The 23153-nt window shown below is 34.3% G+C and overlaps 1 protein-coding gene across 5 annotated transcripts in view; it reads right to left on the bottom strand.

Annotated features, from left to right (window-relative positions):
• Nucleotides 1-23153, bottom strand: part of MYO6 (myosin VI) — a 101364-nt gene that overhangs the window by 2638 nt on the left and 75573 nt on the right. The window contains exons 20-33 of one of the 5 annotated variants that reach the window (XM_068183869.1): nt 22961-23054; nt 21502-21632; nt 21312-21389; nt 20267-20396; nt 18835-18925; nt 17451-17601; nt 15901-16109; nt 15437-15515; nt 13569-13729; nt 10254-10283; nt 9669-9707; nt 6395-6498; nt 5022-5153; nt 471-689 (exon numbers count right to left, since the gene is read on the bottom strand). In XM_068183869.1, the coding sequence (XP_068039970.1) occupies nt 471-689; nt 5022-5153; nt 6395-6498; nt 9669-9707; nt 10254-10283; nt 13569-13729; nt 15437-15515; nt 15901-16109; nt 17451-17601; nt 18835-18925; nt 20267-20396; nt 21312-21389; nt 21502-21632; nt 22961-23054 (1648 nt within the window). Of the gene's footprint in view, nt 1-470; nt 690-4994; nt 5154-6394; nt 6499-9668; nt 9708-10253; nt 10284-13568; nt 13730-15436; nt 15516-15900; nt 16110-17450; nt 17602-18834; nt 18926-20266; nt 20397-21311; nt 21390-21501; nt 21633-22960; nt 23055-23153 lie in introns of those variants that run through there. The other 4 variants (XM_068183872.1, XM_068183870.1, XM_068183871.1 and 1 more) reach the window with 4 other exon arrangements.

Genomic DNA, 23153 nt, shown 5'->3' with positions numbered 1-23153 from the left:
AAAGCTATTCTCCAATACTAAGTAGCATAAATAGGATAAAAGCATCACCTTGCTATTAGCCCCATGCTATGGAAAGACAAGGTAACATATGCACAAATTATTTTGATACAAACTGCTTGTAATTCTTTATAACTAAGTAAGAAACAGTATAATAATAATAAGTAGACCTTTCCCAGATAAATTGTGATGTTTAATCTTCATGCTGTCTCCAGTTCAATGAATAATCTGAGGACTTGTAATATTAAAACCCTTTCCATTTGGATTCCCACTCTATGGCATTCTAAATTGAAGTATGTGTACAAGTAAAACATAGGACCAGTTACATTTCCAAATGATATTCTGAAACATTTGGCCACCATCAACAGCAGTCCCGAAACCTCAAATTCTGCCCAGATAAGAACTGCTGATGATAAAAAGAAAAAAAAACCTCTGCATTTTTTCGAAGTTGCAATTTTGCTTTCAATACCAACCCGCTACAAGCAGAATGGGTGCCTTGTCAGGGTGAAGCTCCATTTGCCGAGCAATCCAGGGCCCATCGAAGTGCGCATACCACCAGCCCTTCTTCTTGTTCTGGGGGTCTTTGTACTGGTCCGCAGGGCGGATGAAGGGAATGCGGAAGTAGCGCTGCTGTCTGTTTATTTCAATCTCTTGTTGTCTGCCTGGTAGCTGGGCTGTGGGGTTCTGTTGTGCTATCATACAAAATATCCCCCCAAAAATTAGTGAACAAAACAATTAGAAAACAAGAAAGCCATATTACTTGTTTTATTAGTCAGCACATTAAAAAACAAAGAAACAAAACAACAGAACACACAAGAAAACAAACAAACACCCCCAAAACCCAAGAGATTCTCTCTCAAGGTCATCTGAAGTCTCAGCAAAAAGTACTAAAAAGTACCTAAAATGTAAATAAAAGTACCTAAAAAGTACTCCCATTTCATATAATGTGCATTCTGTTCATCGGAACAGCTGAAACACTGGTCAGAAAAGGCTCATGTTAACTGCTGTATCTACATGTGGCCCAATTGCATGTTTAAACAAAATAAAGTAAATAAAATAACATATTCTAATTTAAATCAAAATTATGGTAAAACTTCCCATATAAAATTTCTTACCAAACAGAAACATTTATCAGTAATTGTTTTCATTCAGTCCATGTTTTTGTAAAAAATATCACAGTGCACAGAAGCATTTTCAGTTACAAACATACAAAGCATCCCTTGATGTTTGACAGTCAACAAAAAAGCATGTATAATACTGTTAGAGATTACTAATTTGTTAATAGAAATGTTGACAATAAATACTGCTTATTACAAAGCTGCCAACAAACAATTTTTTGCCTAGATTTCTATATGTCAAAATCTGGCATTAGAAGTAATTACTGGCTGCTTTCTTTTTTCAAGGAATTATCTCAGACCATTAAGATTAGCTGACTGAACTTCTAAAGGAGAAAATTACATAAAATTTTTTCAAGTTTCATATATATTTTTGGTAAATATTTTCCACATGAATTTTTGGACTCTTTGAGTTCCCCATATTTCAGACTATGGAGAGAAACTTGCTTTCAAATAAAAGCACATACTCTCTATGTTAATTCATCAAATGATCAACCTTCTTAATCTTACACATACACTATCATAATTAGTTTTAAATAGTAAATGCTCTTAAAAGCAACATCCTTTCCTTTAATAATTGTCCCTGCAGAAGTTAGTTACTGATCTTGTTTTAGTGGTTTACACCACTGTTACAGATACCCTGCTCAAGAACATCTACCATCTCTACAGAAGAAAATCAGTATTAACTTTTTATATGTTTCAGCAAAAAAGGAATAATTAAAAGCAAATTCAATTTTTTTCCTTGTCTATTGAGCAACAAAGGTAATTTCTGAGCCAACATTTTATAATAGGAAAAATGACAGTTACTTTTAATAACTTATCTTTACAGTCATGAACAGGACTAATATAGACTAGCAACTGCATCTTGAAATTTCTTCTGCTTAGATTCAAGCAAAAAAAAATTTTTCTAAACCTGAAAAGCAGAACCTTAAAAACCTCCACGTGTCATACATATTGAGTCTCCTTTTTTTAATGTGTGCATTAACAATAAACATAGAAGAAAAACCACACAGATTTTAACATGTGAATGCTATTTTTATACATCAACTCTGATAAAACACACACCTTACAGGGTGACAGAGTATATAAAAAACTAATTCAATTTTCTACAAATTGTCTGAACATTTATCCCAGCAGATGAGTTCTTAAGTATTGTTAAATACTTTTTGTACTGTAATTGTAATTGCTAAGGCTCATTTCTACCCCTAGGCATGTCTAAATCCAAGGGCAAATCTAGAGAACAGGAATGCTAAGCAGCCAATGGAACCTCTACTTGGTGCTATAGAACTGTAGCTCTCTATTCGGAAGAAACCATCACCTGAATGTTAGTCTGTGTGCTAGAAAAATAGTTGTTAAATTATGTTGATGCCAGAGTTTTGCTACAACAAAAAGCCATGTGCAGACAATAAAAAATGCTAGAACAAGAATGTTATTTCAGGGGAGGGGGGAGAGGCTTGGAAAAATAGGAGATTATACCTTCCAATATTTTACATAAGAAGGTTATTTCACTCTCCCTTCCCATGACTCCTCAAATGGGTAGGATTTCATGAAGACAAGTACTTTTAGATTACTACAGTTATGGATAATTACCATCAGATGAATAACATTGTCAAATTATAAAATATTTCTTTACAATTAACTTCTACGTACATGTGTAGCAAAACACTGGATCAATCAGTGTTAGTATAGAGCTCTCAAGTGTTCCTATTCTTCAAAGTTAGCTTAAACAACTGTCTCCTCACTTACTTGAGTTGTTCAAAAATGGCGCAAAATCTGTGAACAAATATTACATGTTGAACAAAACATGAAAGTGGTGATCCTTTATAAGTTATGGTTTCATTACAACATCAACATTTTTCACCAATGCTGATAACAGAAAAATGGGAATTCTAGTTACAACATAAATGCTGATTCTAAGTATTTCTATTCATTTTCTATTTTCATCAGGATTTTACCTCAAAATTAATCACCTTGTAATTTGCAATTCCTGTTACAAAGCTTCAGTGGTATATATGCTAAGCATAGATTGCTCTGACAAATCTGCTGGTTAATTAATGTAGTAATTTTCTTTTTTGACATTTCTGCTAGGAAAAAAAACCTGTAGACCTCTGTCAATACCAATAATAATATACAAACCAGTGCTTAGTTTCTTTACTGAATGTATTAATTTAATTAAAGGATAGTTGTAAAATTACATTAAAGGATACTGTAAATCTACATTAAATCAATGAAGTGATGGAAAGAAAAAACTACATCATTTTAAGCACACATCCACTACAACCAGAAGGACTTTTTGCTTAAACACCTAAGAAATCAGAATTCCTTCTTACTACCTTCTCAGATAACTACAATATATATACAAGAAATGCCCATGTGGTGTAATTATTTGCAATATGAAGAATTATACTGGCATTAACATTAAGAGTCTCTAAAAGTCACTATCAATTTCTTCTAAACTGCAAGCTTCTCTTATTCAGAAATATGATGCTGTATTTCAATGAAGGTGAAAAAATACATTGAAAAACACTGGAAAGAATGCAGCAAATGCCTGAATAAAAGTGATAAGAACATGAATATTATCAGCTTTGTGTGCAAAAATCCAAAGATCATCTGCTCTTTGATACTTCCCATCAGCAATACTGTGTATGAATATTTTACCCATTTAGCTCCAGAGAGAACACTCAAAGCAATTTACCACTTTCCAGAAGTGTTTCAAATGCCTTTTCCTGCCATTTCAGTCATAAGCTTTCTTAAGCACCTAAAACCACATTTCAGACACAAGGACCCATTCTTTGATAATATCTTCTCCAAGGGTCCAGATTTTTCCTGCCACATATCCATACTAAAATTCCCCGAAAACCTCAAACTCAAATGCTCAAGCAATGCATAACTCAAGTAAATTAATCAAGGGGAAGGAAGTGCCTTTGTACATGGACTGAGATTACCTAGGGCACCTGCATTCCTTGGGATGCTTATTCTCCATGTCCCAGGACAATGCCTTAATCTCATGTGGCTTTGGGGAGAGCACTTGCCCCTCATCTTCCCTTTCCTTTGTCTCTCCCATGAACTGTGTGGCAGGAACACAAATATCAAATATCATGGGACCAAAAGACAAAAGGAATGATCTGACTAAATTATTCCATGCATTTACTGCGATTCTATAAACTTCTTAGATTCCTTTTATATAGATGATCACCAGACTTCTGAGGTGGGATGCTGGGAAAAGAGTAACAGTCCACTCTGTAAATATCACTCCAGAAACCAGGTAAGGAATTTTGAGGTCTGGCAGTCAAACTCCCACAATTTCTTGATGAATGCAAAAGAAACTTACTCTGATTAGTGTGTTGTGTTGTCAATAAACACCTGCCTGTGAAATCAGTAGAATGAGGATCTAAATAGAATACAGGATCTAGGCAAAATTTGTCATCCCATGAGCCAAAATTGCAATATCAACGCTCACAGATTTTTTAAAAGAGGATATAACATGATGTATGTAAGCAGTGACGTAAATGACAGAATTAGTAGCACCTTTTAAAAGTACCTACATCTATGTCTACATGGCTATATATTATGTAATATTAAAGTAGCACATCAAAGAACATTTAACAAAATGCCAGCACCTGCATCAGTAGATCAAGAACTCTTCTTAACAGATGTCAGCTGGATGTGAGGAAAGGTTTTAAGAGAGAGCTGTTCACTATAAGTAGCTGGGTCTACTGAAAGTGTTTTAATTTCTGTGAAGAATTTGCCAATTTCAATCTTTCCAAAATATTTACCTTAAATCAACATAAAACACTCCTAAAAACTCCAAGTTTCCACAACCTAGCAGACCCAAAATCCATTCCAGAAACGTTCTCTTTAGAATATTATCACCAAAATTACTATAAAGACAAAATTATCTCTCCTCACCATAGTCTGTGACCGATTTGGGAGCACGCTGTTCTGTTTCTGCATTGCGTTTCTTATTCTTGGATTTCCAAGCATGATACACCTTTAGCCTTCGGTGGAACTCTTCTCTGCAAGCTGCCAAGAGTTCAATATCTATCCCAAAAAAAAGGAGAAGGAGAAGGCATGAATGAGAAATGTCAGAAAAATTATTTATTAAATATGTTTCTATATTGATAAGGTATATGATTGGAGATGAAATTGTAATACTAATATGATAAAATGTAATATAAAACCCCCTCACTCTTTGCAGCACTGGGCCTTTGGTTTATGGTCTAGAAAGTCTCTCAGAGTTTGATGAATCTTTTTCTGCTTTAGAGTAAAGACAATCCCCAAAGTATCTGTTGTACTGGGACATTTGGAGCAGTGAAATGCTACAAATATTTCTGTTGACAGTATCACAAGCAGCACAGAAACAAATTAAAAAAATATGAAATTGCACTGCTGAACATTATTTCTGCAACTGAAAAAAGAAGAAAAACAGCAATTTGAGTGCTTAGATTTGCATTCTTTTTTCATGTATCTATTTTAATTTTTCTGAACTTCACTACAGTAAGAGATTAAATGATGACAAGGCTTTTTCATTAGTCATCTCAGAGTATCCAAGTTGGCTTCGCGAGGAAAGAACTCCACTTATTACTGCACCATCTGAAACAGCTGAAAACATTGCTCCAGTCTTGCATATGTAAAAACAGTAAAAGAGAATGAGTTATTTTCCAATTTCTACATCCAGGAAGAAATTCTGAGTTATCTTAAATCACAAATTAACCAACTGCTTTCAATAAGAAGCAGGAAGAAACAGTAATATCTAAAAAAGGAATAATTCTTATCTGTTTCAATCTTCACAGCATTGAGGCCAAAGTGATTAATGCCCCACTGTAAGCTTCCAAAAAGAAGATACACAATTTGAAAATTAAAGAATAATATGAATATCTAAGAGAGAACATATTTTTGCTTTCTTTATGATCTGGTGACAGCAAGAAGTGATAGCAAAAAAATCTTAGAACATGTAAATTCTAGGTAAAGCATAACTGCTATTCCCTCTGTGGAAGTACATCAAACTTAGTGAACTTAATTAAGAAGTTATAACATGTATTTTATGGCCCAAGATGTTTATTATCATAAATATATAATCCCTAAAAGACATAATAATGGAAATTCTGTTTCCTTAATATGGAAATAGATTCATGTATTGTTCTTTTGGGGATAAGAGAATTTTTTTTAATTAATTTGTTATTCACGCAGATTTGTGCAAACTTTTTATCCTTGTTATAGGAAGAAAGTAACACTCTTCACATAACTACAACTTGAACTCTCTCAGAAATAAAACCTCTTACCACAGGATGTGTTGATTGTATCGCGAAGCTCTGCATATTTCCATTTACTGAGATCATGTTTCTTAGTACCAGCAGCAGCTTTTGTGGCTTGCACAGCAGGACCCCTGCAATTATTTTTAAAATATATATGTATTTTTTCAGGTATTAAACAGGAATTGTTTTAAGAAGAGGAAGAGATCCCATGATCAACAATGTATCATACTTATTACCATGCAGAATTCTAAAAAAAAATACCGAAATATTTTCAAGATGTTCAAATTATTAAGAGAAAATGAAAATATATTTTATGCACAAAATCATATTGTAATCTGATTGGCCTCCTAAAGATTAAAAGGAATTGTAATTGATACTTTTCATGTACGGAAAGATACACGTTCTGGGTATCTCATCCCACACTGATGTACATTTTACTTAGTGCCAACCAAGAAGCAGAAAACAAAGACTGACAGTAGACATTTTTAGTTCCATTCTAAAAACAGACAAGGAAAAATATTCCTGAAGTAGAACAAGGAGAAGGAAGAAAAGGCATTTCTTCTGCTATTTAAAATTGGTCTAGGACAAAATCCTTGTCCCAAAGCTTGAGAAAATATTCTGTCTTTGACAAAAACCTAACTTGAGAGAAGAAGCCAAACTAATTCTGTATTGGCTAGCTAATAATAGCAATATGTTTTCTGGGGCTGGGGGTGATGATATTGATAATCAAGAAATATCAAGGTAAAAAAGACCACTCAGACAAAAGGCTGACCAGTAAAAGAAGACTCATTGAAATGCAGTGTTTTCCAAAGGCAAAAGGTCTTCACCATGTAGGTAATACACAAGTAAGTCAACAGCAAATGCAAGTGAGAAACTATTACTAAAATCTCAATCACCTTTAAGAAAATATACAAGGTTTCCATGTACAAAATGAACATTAGATATAAAGATAAGCTTGAATTTATTTTTCTTCCCCAAGAAACATGGTATGGATAAGTGGAAGAATCCTCCCTCAGGAATGGCAAACTTCCCATGGATTATTTGCTTATAAAATAAGTTCAAAACATTGCAACGATCAGTGATGATCAGCACACCTTTTAAACATTAAGGAATCCAAGAGCAGACACATGATTTTACCAGCCCCTGTTCATGACTAAGAACAAAATTTGAATTCTTTCAGGATCTGAGGGAATTTCTTCAAAAGAAACTATATCTTCAACAAGGGAGCAAATTTCTTGATGCAATAAGAAAAAAAAGGCCTTTTCATTGGAGAGTCTGTTTGTATGGTAATATCTTTGTGGCACAGGCACACTATTAATAGGTATAATCTAGTGAATATTATTTTAACATTTATTTTTCCATGAAGGTCTCATGTGGTACCGTGAAGTTTTATGTTTATTTTCCTTTTTTAATTAGAAGGTTATAAAAACTATTATAACCTGAATTTTTTCTTTATGCAGATACAGCAGTTTTGAAAGCAGATATAACAAATGCAATTTAAATTTCATTGAATAAACCGAACATTCTTCTTAATAACAACTGAACCATCTCTTCAGTATAATTAAAACTACAGAATCTTACTGTTGGAGTAGCAGCTTAATGCCTACTCATACTACTAATCTGAGTCCACATACAGCTTCCAGCTAGAGTGTGAGAAGTCCAACTTAAAAAATTAACTCTGACTTAGAACTACTCATGAGTGTAAAACAAATAGCTGGACAAACTCCTTTAAAATATATACTTCAATATTTTGTTATTATTGGCATACCTGTAGGACATTAAGGATTCCTGATAAATAATTTCCACTGCCTGGCATCTAACCTTCTTGAACGTAATTTGACAAATCCTAAGTATTTTCCTTATTTAGCAACATTACCCACCACTCTAAGAGTTTGCTGCCTAATTTAGCACAGCAGAACTAGGCTGTACCCTCTCTGGTTAAACTAGTAATCTTTAAGAATGCTAATCCAATTGAATGGCTTAGTCTTTCTATTAGGGTACTACTCTGCACTCTAAAGATCACTTGCTTGTTTTCTACATGACTTCAAGCATAACAGTCTGGCAGTAAGAGGAGTATCACATTTGACATTCAATCTTCACTGCTCCATATGAGAGTTATGTATCATAAACAGTATTTTCAGACTAAAAATACAAAAGTTCAGTCTCATGTTGAAAGTTTCTAGTGTATGAAAAGTGAGACAAATTTAGTTAAACAAGCAGATACTGAGAGGTATTGCGTTTTGAATTCAACCAGAACACAAAGCCTCTGATTTTGCCCTGAAATTCTGTCATCTTTTTATACATTAAAAACTGGCCACTATCATTGGAACTATGTCAATATATGTAATACAATATGGCCATTTAAATTCACATGCTACCTTAATTACACATGATGTGGTTTATTCCTAGTCTTAAAATAACACTGCAGGAGAAAAATTTAGTTACCAGCTGCATTCCAGTCATCCATGATACCGCTAGAAAATCCATCACACATGTGAGACTGATCATCTTCAGACTATATATACATAGCTTAGTAACTTGTTAAACAACAGATTCATTTTCAAAACCTCTAAACATTTTTTCTTCTGTAAGCTTCCTAAAATCAATGTCAAAGGTTATTTCTGCCCTCAAGTTGACGAAAACACTTTCTAATTACTTGCTGATATGGAAGACAATAACAAAAATTTCTTTGACCAGAGTATTAGTATTTTACCAACAAGTAAATTTAGACCAAAACCTGTATTTATCTTTCCTTCTGCATTGTGCATAAAATCTTGCATTACCATTCAAGAAATCTCAGAAGGGAATTTTGTTTGGATATCTTAAGAGGGTTTTTAATATGGTCTTACCATGGAAATTTCCTAAACTGCTTTTATTTTAAAGGGAACTCTAATTAGAATATTTCCTTATTAAATGCACTGACAGTTATATTACTGTTAAATGACTTCATTAACTTTGTGCTGAATCTGTAGAAACACACCTTTAAAAGATGTGGAGTCCTGTGTTCTGTTTATCACAAAGGTGAGAGGAGAAGAAAGCTGGAGAAGTATTAATGAAATTACAGAAAATTACAGGGTAGTGAACTATTCTTATTCTTTTCCAATATAATCAATTAAAATAGCAAAGAAATAATCGCTGGAAAAAGGTAAATGTAATTTATCTGAAAGAAATCTACTCATCTGCTTATCACTTTAAAAAAACCAAGATTCCAGTACTTTGCATTCCATAATAATTCAACCCATTTCATGTGTAATCACACATGAAAATGATTGATTCATTGGTGTTATACCTTCTCACCTACCTAGACAATATTTCTGACATTTCTGTGGCCATTTGTTCCCTACAAGAAAATTGATAAATGAGCATAAACCATACATATGGATATAAAAACAGCCTTTGGAACTGTGAAAGTGTCTTGACAATCAAACTGAAGTGAAGTGCACAGGAAATGGCTACTTATTTTAAATTATTTCCATTCAGACACACACTCAAACATATATACATATATATATATATATATATATATATATGTGTATGTATGTATGTATATATACATACATACATAAACACACACAGAGTCCTGATTCTGTAAAGGGCAATAAATCACACAGGGCAGTGACAAATGGATGGTATCTGAAAAACTTTACAGCAATTATATAATAATTTTTGAATAGATGTTATTCGGCATATTTGATTATTAAAGGGTTTATTAGATATAAGCAAAGTAGTGAATATAAGGTATTACAAACTGATTTAGACATTACAGATGCATACTAAAAAGATTACTATGGGGTATTAGCATATAAGAAGACAATATCAATTTAGTTTGATTAATTAGTGTGACTTTTAACTATTAGAGCATTCAAATGGAAAAAAAATGCCATACGCAGTCATTTGCGGCTTTGTTCCATTGGCTCTGCAAATAGAAGACATTTAATGTTAGACAGACTATTGCCTAGTTAATATTCTAATAATCTGAAGCAAGAAAGGGTGGGTCATAGCACTTCCTGCTATCTCACATCTTCTTTATTATCTTATGAATTTTTTTTATTGCTATTTTTTAACTGATTATATAGACCTTTTTTCCCCTCAACTTTCTAATTCAATTATGACTTAAATTAAAATCAGGGAAAAAACATGTACAAGTGAAAGCTTCCCCCAGTCTTTCTCCCCTGTCCAATCTTTCAAAATCAGAGACTTTAAGACATGCTACTGCTCTATTTCATGCTTGGATAAGTGTATCATAAGAAATAACAGCAACCCTCCTGAAGCTGCTCTGGGAAGAGGACGGTGCTTCTTCATGCAAGATGTGAACAGACCCCAAGTCTAACTGCTGTACTGGAAACCCACAGGTGCCCACATGTAGCACTAACCATGCTACATTAGGACTTTTCTGATTGTTCCAGTGCAAAACCCAGAACAGATACACTCACAGCACTCTCTAAGACTTGCTTCTTTTGGTGTTATATGCCATACTGAATGTATCAATAAGCCACATAAATGAAAAAATATTGCCCAGTAGGAAGCAGATACTTATTGTTTAAATTCTTTTTTTACTTAAGTGCTAATCACTACTGTTAATTTACCCCTGGGTGCAGTAAATCATTTATTACACATCCTTTCAAACTGTGGATGAGTAGTAAAATTGGATAAAGCTAGAAGAGGTCCAGCAGATCCAGCACAGAATAAGGACTATTGAAAATGCTGGATCTGCTGCCAGAACAGACAACTTTTCTCCTTTGATACATGCCAACAAGTATATTTTTCAAGGAAACTGCTAACACTTATGCACCTTGAAATATCTATGAAAGCTATGAAAGTGAATACAGCAAGGTATTGTGAAAAAAAGAAATAAACTACAGGCATTCATGTTCAAATATGACAACACAAAAGTGTCACATATTTCTTAAAACTGAGCACATAAATGCACCTTTTTCTTCCTCTTTTCACTCCACAGTTACAACCATACAATGGAAAACACCCTTTTAATCATGCCAATATGTAACCATGAAGCCATTTTTTACAAAACTGTGTGAAAACACAGCAAAAGCAGTACACTGCATGAGTTTAGTATGAAGTCACACATGCTTTATCTTATTACAGCAAAATTTAACAGGAAAGGTATATATACTTATAGAAAAGTCAGTGATTTTAGAGTATCACATCTAATATGTCAGTCTAAAATGTAGAAGACTGTAGACTACAATCTTTAGACTATAGCAAAATTATGATTGGTATAATATAAAAGAGGTCCTGAGAATTTATTATTTAATTATTAAATTACATAATTTATTCTAACCAATAGTTTAAATTTCACTGAATTTCTACAGTTGCTACCTTTAAGGTGACTCCTGAAATTATGTGAAAATCCTCTGATTTCAGTAGAAGATACTGGGGCCTGGGTAATGTTTTAGTTTGATTTTAAACAAACCAAAATAAAATCAAATATTAAATTAAAAACATTCTATTCAGGTTTTGAATGTGAGATTAACTATTTGAAGCAGACTTTAGAAAGAAGGGAAAAAATTTGCCAATGAGATAAAAAAGATCTCATATAAGCAGAAAAATCTATCACTTCTTTCCTAGATTTAGGTATTATCTTGTTCAAGAAACAATTTCCATCTCTATGCTAACATGTTCAGACCATTCAGCACTTTCCAATCACTCAGAGGGGTCTTCAGTCTCCTTCCAGCTACACAGCAGAACTGTGCTAGCTACACAGCAGAGAGAAACTGGTAGTCAAAGAGCTGTGATGACAATTAGTTCATCATCCATTCTGGGATTACACAAGAAAGACAAATGCCAAAATCACCTATGAGCAGTAGGAAACACAGTGGAGATTAGAGCTTCACTGACAGAAAAGTTACTGAATTATCTGAGCTCTTGTCCATTGCCTCCCTTCTTTCATATTTAAGAGAACTCTGCCAGGTTGCAACACTAGAGTGAATTTGTGTTTACCTTCAAAGTACTGCACCAAAATCCAGACAGGGAAAGTGCTGAGGCAGTGAAACAGGCTTCCCAGGGAAGCTGTGCCTGCCCCATCCCTGAAGGTGCTCAAGACCAGCTTGGAAGGGCCTCTGAGCTACCTAGTCTAGCGGAAGGGATCCCTGACCAGAGCAGAGGGGTGGAACAAGATGATCTTCAAGGTCCCCTTCCAACACAAACCATTCTGATTCTGTGACTGAAGCATGTCGGTCTCATCAGAGAAATATGACAACTATTGTACTAAGAGAAAAAACACAACTGTTTCAGTGCAACTGTCTAAAAGTCAGTATTGAACATGACAAAAAAATTACCCACCTATCTCAAGCAGGCATACAGTTATTAAAAAAATTATACATCTAGATGAAATTTGGATAGCAAAAGAAACACATTTGAGAGCTTGAAATTCCATGGCAACATAGGGGATTTTCTTGCACTCGTTTCAACAACAACAAACTGAGCAGAGTCATACTAATGAAGTCACCAATAATGTTCATAGGTGCCTTTATGCAACCTGACCAGTAAATACCATTTTTACTGGAACGTCTAAGTTGTTTCTAAGGCATCACGTTTCACACATGAAGAGCTCTTTCTTGCAGACAGTGGTGGTTCTGTGTATCCAAAGTTAAGCTCTTATCGCACATCAAAAATTGACACAAAACAAGACTAACACAACATTTGAACCCATCTATGTTAGATATCTTCATTTCAATTGAAAAAAACTTACCCGTCAGGGCCCAGAAATTACTTTTATTTCTGCATTCAAAGAGGGCTTCTTGTTTAAAAAAAAAATATCCCATACAAATTCCCTGTACAAATGGAACCATCAAGTCCTAGCAAAGATGTATTTTATTATTACTTACCACTGAAGAAATTCCATTCCCTATTTTAAATGAGTCATAAAAATCAGTATTCTAAGTTTGACATCCTTGTTAGAACTCAAAAAAAAAGAAAGAGAACTGCAGTCATATTCACGAGCACCTACAAAATTACTAATGTAGACAGATGCAAAATTTGGAAAGTCTAAGAAAAAGCAATCTATTTCTAATAAATTTCAAAATTTAATTTGAAAAACATTCTAATACAGTGACTTAGAAGCTCCATTTAATAATCACAAATTCCATAAAACCAACATGAGCATTGTCTCCTCAAAGGGATCAGGATAGGGAGAAAAAAAGAAAAAAAACTACAGCGAGGAAAATGTAACTCAACTCCATACCTGCGTAAACCTAAATCGAGCTGGGCTTCGTCACTGATGAGTTCTGCCTCGCTCTGGGCAATTCTCATTGCAAGCTCATGGTCACGGCGTTCCTGTTCAAGCACTGCCTGGTGCTGGGTTTCCTCCTCTCGTTCTCTAGCTAGCTGAGCCTCAATTTCAGCCTGTTTTAGAATAAGACACCTTTAACCTTACCCAACAAAAACCAAAATGCTACATAAGCAATATTAGAAAAAAATGCTAAGTAGTATATCAGCTTTTGAATACACGTACATTTTACAGAACTGAAAAATTAATTGCATTAGTATTTAGTTTGACCCAAGAAAAATGAAACAGCTACAAACTGAATCTTGGTTTTCATATAGTTTATCAAATATTACCTTTTTTAATAAAGTACTAAATAATTATTATTTTTTAAATGTATGAATTATTTTGTTCACTATTATAAAAATTAGTGTTCAGAAGTTTTCAGAATCATTAAAACTCAAATGAAACAAAGCGGCTACTCCTCCATTGCGCTAACACAATACTTCCTTGATATTCTGCTCTTGGCATCACAGGACTTTGTAATAGGCAGTACTTTGGATACAGGTCTGTAGTTCATTTTGAAAAGGGATTAAGACAGACACTGGAATTCTCTGTGGAAATGATCTAACTTTGAATTTAAGCAAATGGCAAAACTTCCAACTTAGTGCAGTGCAGGAGCAATTCAAATATACTGCCTCTGCAGAGCCAAACAGCAGCAGCAGTTTACCATCATTACTCCACAAAAAGCTTTGCACACACAGTAAATAAAACAGGATCATCCAATTCATACCTTCAAAAGGCACATACCCCAAGTTTTAGCAGTCTCCAAAAATTAACAAAGGAAATGAAACTGTCTCCCACTCATCATTGTGAAGTTGCACCACTAAAACACTAAAAACTGTGCAGTTACACCAGTGGTTTTACCTTATGAATCTCATTTTACATTAGATGATAAAACCAGCCACCAGGAGGAAAGATAATAAGAAATTAACTGTATGTGGGAGAATGAAGTACCCTACAGGATTATGTATCCATTTGGATCCAAACACAGCATTTTAAAGTGTAAATTTCATTCTGCATTAAAGATATCCACAGCTCAGAAACCGAGAAACATTGATAAAGACAATCACTATAGAAGTTCTTTTTCTCGTAAGATTGCTATCCCAGATCACCCAAGCAATCTCCAGCAAAAAAGGAAAAGAGGGATACAGGGGCCAAACACACCTCAAAATGAGAGCTCATTATGAAATCAGTAAGAATTGCCATAAATCAAGGGGAAGGGTGGAGGAGTGGGGTTTGAGCTGCATGTATTTAGCGTACATGAACATAGCCAAAGGAGCTACCAAGGACAGTCCTGCATCCTCTCATTATTACCAATGTTCTGAAAGTGTTTGCAGTTAAGCAAGTAAACAACACAGTTCAAGTTGAGATCTGACTTTAGTAAAAGAATGCCAAACTCACCTGACATGGTGCACCCACAAAACCTTCAAAGGCTAAACTAGGATTCTCCAATGTTGCGTATTTTTAAAATAACTTTTAAAACCCTTTAAAAACAGATGCACCTCCACTCAGAATACCTGAAATTGCATGGGAACTAGAAATAGGTGATCTGTCTTGGGATGCCCTAAACATGACATTTGCCTTATATTTACTAATAAAGCAACACTGGTGAATGACTCTGAGAAATACACTTATAGAAAGAAGCCATTAGATTCAGTGGAGAACATAAGCGACAAAAAGGATTTATAAATAAGTAAATGAATACAAGAAAACAAACACATAACCCCAAAAACCACCACAATAACAAGAAATCCCCCAATGCCGCACACAGCTAAAGCATTAACCTGAATACGCTTTTCTTCCTCTTCCCTCTTTTTTCTCTCTTCCTCTTCCTGTTTTCTCTTTGCCTCAATCTCAGATTTCCTATTACATAAGAGGAGAAGGAAATGAAAATGTGTTATTATGACACAAGTGAACAAGAAATATAAGAAATACAAAGTCTCTTTCATAAAACTGATTGGTAATTCAGAAGTCAGTACAGTCCTGATGATGGGATACTACATGTAAATCATGAAATGTTTCAAGTTCATCTGCATTTCCAGCTACATCATATAATTTCTTCCATATGCTCTTCTGACACTTGCCTTACAAGTCAATAGGAAAGGAAATGTTTCAACACTGCATAGAACACCTAGAATACAATCCAAGTGACTCTCCAAGTGAAAGTATATCAAAACCAACTACATTAAAAAGACTTTCCTTTTCTTCTCATTCTATAACCAGCAACTTATTCAAACTCAGGACTCACAAGCGTCTTTCCTCTTCTTCCTTCCTTCGTTTTTGGTCTTCCTCTTCACGTCTCTTTCTTTCTTTTTCCATTTCCTCCTGGATGCGTCGTAGCCTCTCTGCTTCATCCTCTTGCTGCTTCTTCTTTTGCAGTGCACTCAGAAGCTGCTCTGAGCTTTTAACTAAAGCATCATATTCTTTCTGTATCTGTTCTCTAGTCATTATAGTGGTCTGCAAAAGTAATAAGGGGGTAATTCTTTTTTATTTGTACTTCACTTTTGAAAGCATATACTAAAACAAGATTAAGTGAAATGAGATCCCTGAGCACTGTACTTAAATCATATATACACCTCAGGGTTGGGAAACTTGAATCCATTCTTACCTTTCTTTCTAAAATCCTGAGGCCCATTCCTCTCCCCTCTCCTATAAAACCATACAAAGTCAGCTCCATTTCATCTCCATTTCATCACTGAAATTAACTTCTTTTCAAAACATACCTTCGTATTTTAAATCTTGCAGTTTTAAGCAAGGGAAATTAATTCTTAACATGCTAGGATGGAAATTAAGGCCTTCCCATGTGTATTTTTCATTGTGTCCTTATCTTCTTCAGTGGTTATTTACAGCTCTGCTTTTATGTCATAGCATAAAATAGTTTTTCTTAATATTTCTGCTAGAACTCAGAAAAAATACTGCTCTGTGTTATGACTAACTTTTTCTAAAAAGTTATTAGTAACAAATCACAGGTTGAAAATGCTTCAAAAATAGCCTTTGCTAGACATGTTTTCAAACCTTATTGACAGGTACAATTTAATTTCATTTTACAATTCACATCTTACTAATAAAACTGCAATATGGGGGGTTTGCTGACCTTTTCTGATAGTGTATCATGATAATCAAATTATATCATTTTTATTAGAAAAGAGAACTCTTAAGTTGACAGGTGAACGCTACCATCTTTTCAATAGTGATTTTAAATAGAGAAGTCTTAATATGGCACACTAAGAAAGCTGTAATATTGCATGAAACAGGAATTCAAGAAACCAAATTTTTTCTAACATTAATAAATGCCATTGTGCTTTAATTTTGTCTTTGTGCTTCTGTGGTAAGAAAAAGAGGACTACAGACCTGAAGCATAATCAGCAAGCTGAATTCTCTTTACTACCAAGTCCAAAAAAACTCATAACTGGAAAAGAAATGTCTTTATTCTATGATAAATGCCTTGTTTCAGCCCTTATTAAGTTAAAGTAATGGTAATGCGTATTATTCCAATAATGAAAGCAACAAACAAATTATTGACAACACTTGTCTCATAATATCAACATGTATTTTTTCTCTAAAACCTTCAGTGCCAATTTTGACATACAGACACGAAAGTCTAGACATATGCACCTCTTTTCAGGATTCACTTCAGTTATATTTACAAATAATTTTAAACAGGAATTACCCAATGACTGAAAATTAAAACCAGTATGATTAAGTATATTTTCTATTAAGAAAAATGCATTGGCCTTCTCCTTTACATTAAGCTTTTAAAAGATTCCAGATACTAGTTCTCTCATTTTTATCACATACCTTAATTTTGGTCATTGAAGCATCAATAGAATCCTCCAACTCCTTGACCTGCTTGCTTGTCTCTGCTTTCCCCTCCTTCAGAGCACTTACTACTTCATTAAATTTATCAAGTCTCTTCTTCAATGTACGTACTTTTATCAGGCCATCGATGCTGTAAAGGTAAGACAGGTTATTTGCTTATTCGAAATTATTTTGGAAGGTGATATTTTTAAAACTCCACTAGTCACTCATGTAAAAAAGGTAGACGGGAGAGAAGTTATGCCTTCTGACAAAGCTCATCCTCTTTTTTTAAATTCGAACAATATCACATCAAGTAACTAAGCAATGGAGCCTTTTCCAAGCAGTAAGTAAAATTACTTAGCAGACAGTGACTCAAAATGGAAAAATGCATTATTATTTTGAGAATTAACTTGGGTTGGTTTTTTGTTTTTGTTTTGTTTTTTTTTTTTCACAATAATAAATCATTAGTATCCACTAGAGGATTTTAACTGGAAGGGATAAAGGCTGAGTAGTGCTACTTATTCAAAGAGCAATAACAGAATTAATCAAATAAAATTCAATTGCAAAACATTGCGCCCCAGAATGAACACAGTCATTACAGCCCAAAGGATTGAGAAAACAAGGCTGGGGACGAGTTCAGGAAAACTCATGATTTTATTTTAAGAACGACTATTGAAGGCCCCACACAGAAGTTACAACTCTGCAGACAATCTTCCTAAACAGAAATCATTGTACTGAGATTTGCAAATCAACACACAAAAATAGAAATTAAATCAAGTCATTAAAGATGAGCACCAACTGGCTCAAAAATAAAAAAAAAGTCAGAAATGCCAAGATTCAAAATGAAACATAATTCTCAAAGGATGTATAAGAATTTATGAGACGCCCGCAACTAGAACAGAGTTGCATCTCTGTCAAAGAACATTAAGGTGTCAGTAGAGCTTAATTATTGAAGTAGTTTTTCCATCAGTATTCCCTGCAATCAGCTAACGGAATTAAATACAAGAGGAGACAAGAAAGTGATTATTTCTAAGATAAAAATGAAAGGGACCCTATAAAGGAAGGTGTGAATGGGTGAAGGACAGCAATTAATGAGCTTAAATTAAATTAGACAGACTTAATAAAAAATTTCTAAAAACAAGGTTGGCGCTGAAGGGTTTTAAAAACAAAGAGCTAAAGAAACATCTTTAGGAAAGGTTCAGATTTAGTCTATTCATCCTTGGGAAAGAGTGAAGGAACACAGAACCTCTCAGTCTCCTTCAATTGTACTTAGCATCATTCTATGATTTCAGACAGATTTAGTTAAATAAAGTAAACTTCTTCTTATGGTCACAAAAAATATTATTTAAAGCATATTTTCTTCAACCAAGGAATATCTTCTTACCGTGGTTTGTGCTTTCTCTTGCAAAGCCACATACGAATAGTCTTTTGTATTTTAATGCAGGCACTGGCTCGATACTTTATCTTATTTTTCACTGTAAACACACACAAGATAGAATCTTAATGGTTTATATAGTTTAACACAACTTCTATCTTCCTTACACATTTGATGTCTCAAAACTGTATGCAGACTATGTGTGCTTGAGAGCTTGTTCTATATTGGAGCCACAACATTTAAGAAACAGAATAGCAGACTTGACAATCTTGGGCCAAGCAGAGAGGCTCCCACCCAAATCCAACAGGAACACTGGCACATGTGCACACTCACACACCTCTCCAGATTCACAGATACCAGTAACTTTTGTTAAAAGTCACAGGCTATAGCAAGCAGGAAACACTCAGCTTGAAGTCTTAGTCCTGTGTTGAAAAGTAAGCAAGTAGCCAGCATCTACTAGAGATAATAAAGTGGCAGCAACTCACTGAGCATTTCTCTACAATATTGGAATGAAAAAAAAAAAAACAACCACCGAACAAAACTCTAGCTTTTGTTCTAATACAGTCTTCATTGAAAGGCTCTAAATGATTGAGACCAGGAGGCAAGTTAAACAGCGAATCAAGGCATTGGCACATGCATGTGCACTAAGTATTTTAGGTGCAACAACAAATGAGTTCTACAGATTTACTAGAGAAAACATAGATGCCTGTGGATCCAGACTGCCTTTAGCACACGGTTTGTGAGCACAGTGATGTTTAACCACTGGACTTAGGTGGTCACAAAGATGCACTTCTTGTTTATCTGTTTCAGCTTTGTTCTGGGAATAAAATTAGCTTCCAATTTCCCACAAAATACTACAAAGAAATAATTATATTATTTCCCTGTGTTTCTATTTTTTGCACACAGTGACATACTTTCTGCCCTGTCTTTCTGAAAAAAAATAGACTAAATGGCATCAATGTCTAGGTCAAACCCAAGATTTTAGTGTTACAATCTCTGATGCTTTAAATCTGTATATAAGAATTCAGAAATTCTATTTGCTCCACTATAAATAACAACAAATAATAATCAGTGACACACTGTGCTGGTCCAAATGCACAGCCGTGTGTGTACTGGCATGAGGCCTTTATGCTTTTTTTCCCCATTTTAATGCACAGTTTTCACACTCCATGTTATTAGAGACTGCTGACATTCTGCATCAGACCTTTCTCCATCTCCCAGATACCTTATCTGAAGCACACCATAAGTGCCAGTCTCCATTCCCCACCATCTTATGCACAGTAAACGTCAAGAAAAATCCCACCAACCTTGAAATCAATTACTCAGACTTCAGTATGTAACCATATGCTATTCATGTCCTTGGCCACACTTCAAGGTGTTAATAATTGCTTTGCTGTCTTTTTAACAAACATTTTGAGTTAATAAAACATAAAACACATACATTTAATCACCGAGAGAGAACACCATTGAACTTTTTTCCAACGACTGCAGATAAGCCAGCGATTCACTCGTTTAACCAGCTCTGCTAAGTGATCCGGATCAGACTTCATTATCTGATCAAACTCTGCAAACTAAATGATAATTAAAATAAGTTTTACATATTAGGAGGACAGAGAGTGTTAGACATTATCATTTGAGATCATACTGAGTTAAAATAACATAACAAACTGTATGTCATTATATCAGCTTTCAATTAAAGTCAGCAGATAAATTTTATTTCTCTTTATTGTTTAATGATAATGGAAATTACAACTGCAGATTTTTTGTATGTTTGTTTTATGGATGTCCAACACTTGGCATTTTGAATAATATAACCATTTATTAGTCACCAAAAATATTTATTGCCAAAATTTTTAAAAATCAATTGTTTTTCTATGTCCTGGAAATGAATTCTGGCCTTCCACAACATCAAGACACATCTAATTATATATCTGTGAGAAAAAAAAAAAAAAGCTGAAAGCACTTCTCAAATTTTAACCTTTGTATAAGTTTCCCATTGAAGGCAATGTTTTCTGAAAATCCTGCACTTCTGCTTTTCAGTAATTATATGACAAGAAGAACATTCTTCTGGGATTACAATAATTTTCCTTTCCCATCACAACAGCTCTTGACTTCATCTCCTTTCTCTGAATAGAAGCAGTGCTTAGAATCACAGAAAAAGATTTCAGTTATAAACAGATTTTACTAAAAAATATTTCTTCTTGGCTCTGGCTTCCTCTTTTTAATAGTCAACGTAATTCTTGGAATACAAACATTGCATTAGAAATACTGTAGCATCAGCAACAAGACTATAAAACTAATTGTATCAGTATGAATTTTGTGGTTTATTCAAAGAAAATGAACAAAATTATTTATACAAATCCCGGGCAACCTTATTTAGGCTGGCCACACTTTTATCAATGTGTTAAACATTGTCACTTTCAAAGGTCCTTTGAAACTGAAATTATTCTAAGATTCATAGTCATGAACTCCAAGAAAAAGATTACCTTGCCGGGTCTAAAAAACACCTTGGTTAGTCCAAATTTGTAATCATTTTCATTCAGTCCCAGGGCTTTAAATAGGGCCTGAAAGACAGAAAACAGAAAGGATTATATTCTGCCTCCTTCAAAAAAACACAAAAGCCCACATCACAATCTATCTTCTCTCCTGGATGATACAGAAGAATTAATTCCTTACTTTGCAAAATAGCCTAGGGTCCAGTCGAGCCAATTTTTCAGGCAAGTATTTCTTGTACATATTGTATAGTTCATGAAATGAAGCTCGTGATGGGAAACCACCTTGCATCAAATCCAGAACTGACACCATCCCTAAATTCACAGAGACACATACACAAAAGCTGGGATCAGTAACATGCAAATTAAGCAGTGAATTTTATGATAACCAGTAGGTTTGTGACATAAGACTCAAAGACATTGTTCAGAGACCAAACCACAAAGTCCAGCTGGGATTTGATCAAGCCTGTAGTGTGTTTTGATTATGTGACCAGTCACAAAAAGTTAATACTGACCACATGAGAAAAGCCCATAAAGTTTTCTCCCTATTTGAGAGGTAAGTAACACTTAATCATCCATAGGATTTTTCTTCTAATATTTCTTCTAAAACCTTTTTTCTTTTTCAGCAGATTTGACATTTTGACAAAAAGACCAAATCCACACCCGAAATCAGCAAATAATGTCCAACCAGGCTTTTATTTTAATCATGTGAATGGTATTTGTGAGATGTGGTGCAGATGCAACCTCAAATACATATGCAGTGCCAGAACATTTAGTGTACTTGAAATACAAAGTATCAGCCGCTGAGATGTAACTTTAATGTCCTGAATAATGTTACTGCATTTTGGCTGCAACTAGGACGTCAGTAAACCCAGACACTGTCAGTAAGATTCAAATTACTTCAGCAGCACAGGCCATACCAGTTTTTACCCACTACTTGACATAACCCTATCCACGGAGGCTGCAGCTATGTTTTCAAGTTAGACCTTAACTTGTGGTTACTGTCACAAAAATTAATCTTTTGCATACTTGCTTTCAACAGAAATTTAATTTGTTTACGCTGTCTTTGTTTTTAAAAAAGTTCAGCAGGGCATGAGCAAATAAAGCTATAAATTTGGAAAGCATCTAGCATTTCAAGAATAATGAAGATGCAGTATTTCATCCATGTTAGATGTTCAGCTCCAAATCAAATTAATAGTGATATAAAGAAACTTTTGAGAAAGTAAACCAGTATAATTAAACTTGATCATAGTATCTATAAAATCTAAGAACACTGATGTGCTTCAATTATTAGATACCTCAGTTAACACTGACTGCCTCTAAATGCACACAGGAGTTTCTAGCACTTCAGCTGCCACAGAAATTCAAAATTCTATTATTCCAGACTGAACTAGTGCCCTTTTAATAATGTGAGCAACTCTTCTTTGCAAGAAGAGTCCTAACGACAATTCAGATTAATTATTTCTAAAATGAATGCTGTTACTAAAAATCTAAATAGCTGTTTATAAGGCATAAATAATCTACCTTCTAGAAAACAGTTCAAGCAAAGAACTACTGCTTTCATCCTACGTATTTCAAACTTAGGGTAATATATAATCACCAAAGTAAAAATCAGAGGGAAAAATACCAGAGGCATACATTACCTGAACACTGAAGCTGAGAGAGGATCTGTCCTCCTTCAAAGTGGTGACTTGTCATCTTTAGATTAGGTTTGATACAGCGAATAAAACTTGACCCCTATGACCAAAGCAAGAAGTTAGCAAAATACACAAATTTGTAAAACTCCTAAAATAACAGTTAATGATTTAAGACTTATGGGTGCGGAGAAAAAAAGAT

Source organism: Anomalospiza imberbis, chromosome 3, assembly GCF_031753505.1.
Source record: "Anomalospiza imberbis isolate Cuckoo-Finch-1a 21T00152 chromosome 3, ASM3175350v1, whole genome shotgun sequence".
Lineage (NCBI taxonomy): Eukaryota > Metazoa > Chordata > Aves > Passeriformes > Viduidae > Anomalospiza > Anomalospiza imberbis.
This window is presented reverse-complemented; position numbering and strand designations above follow the sequence as displayed.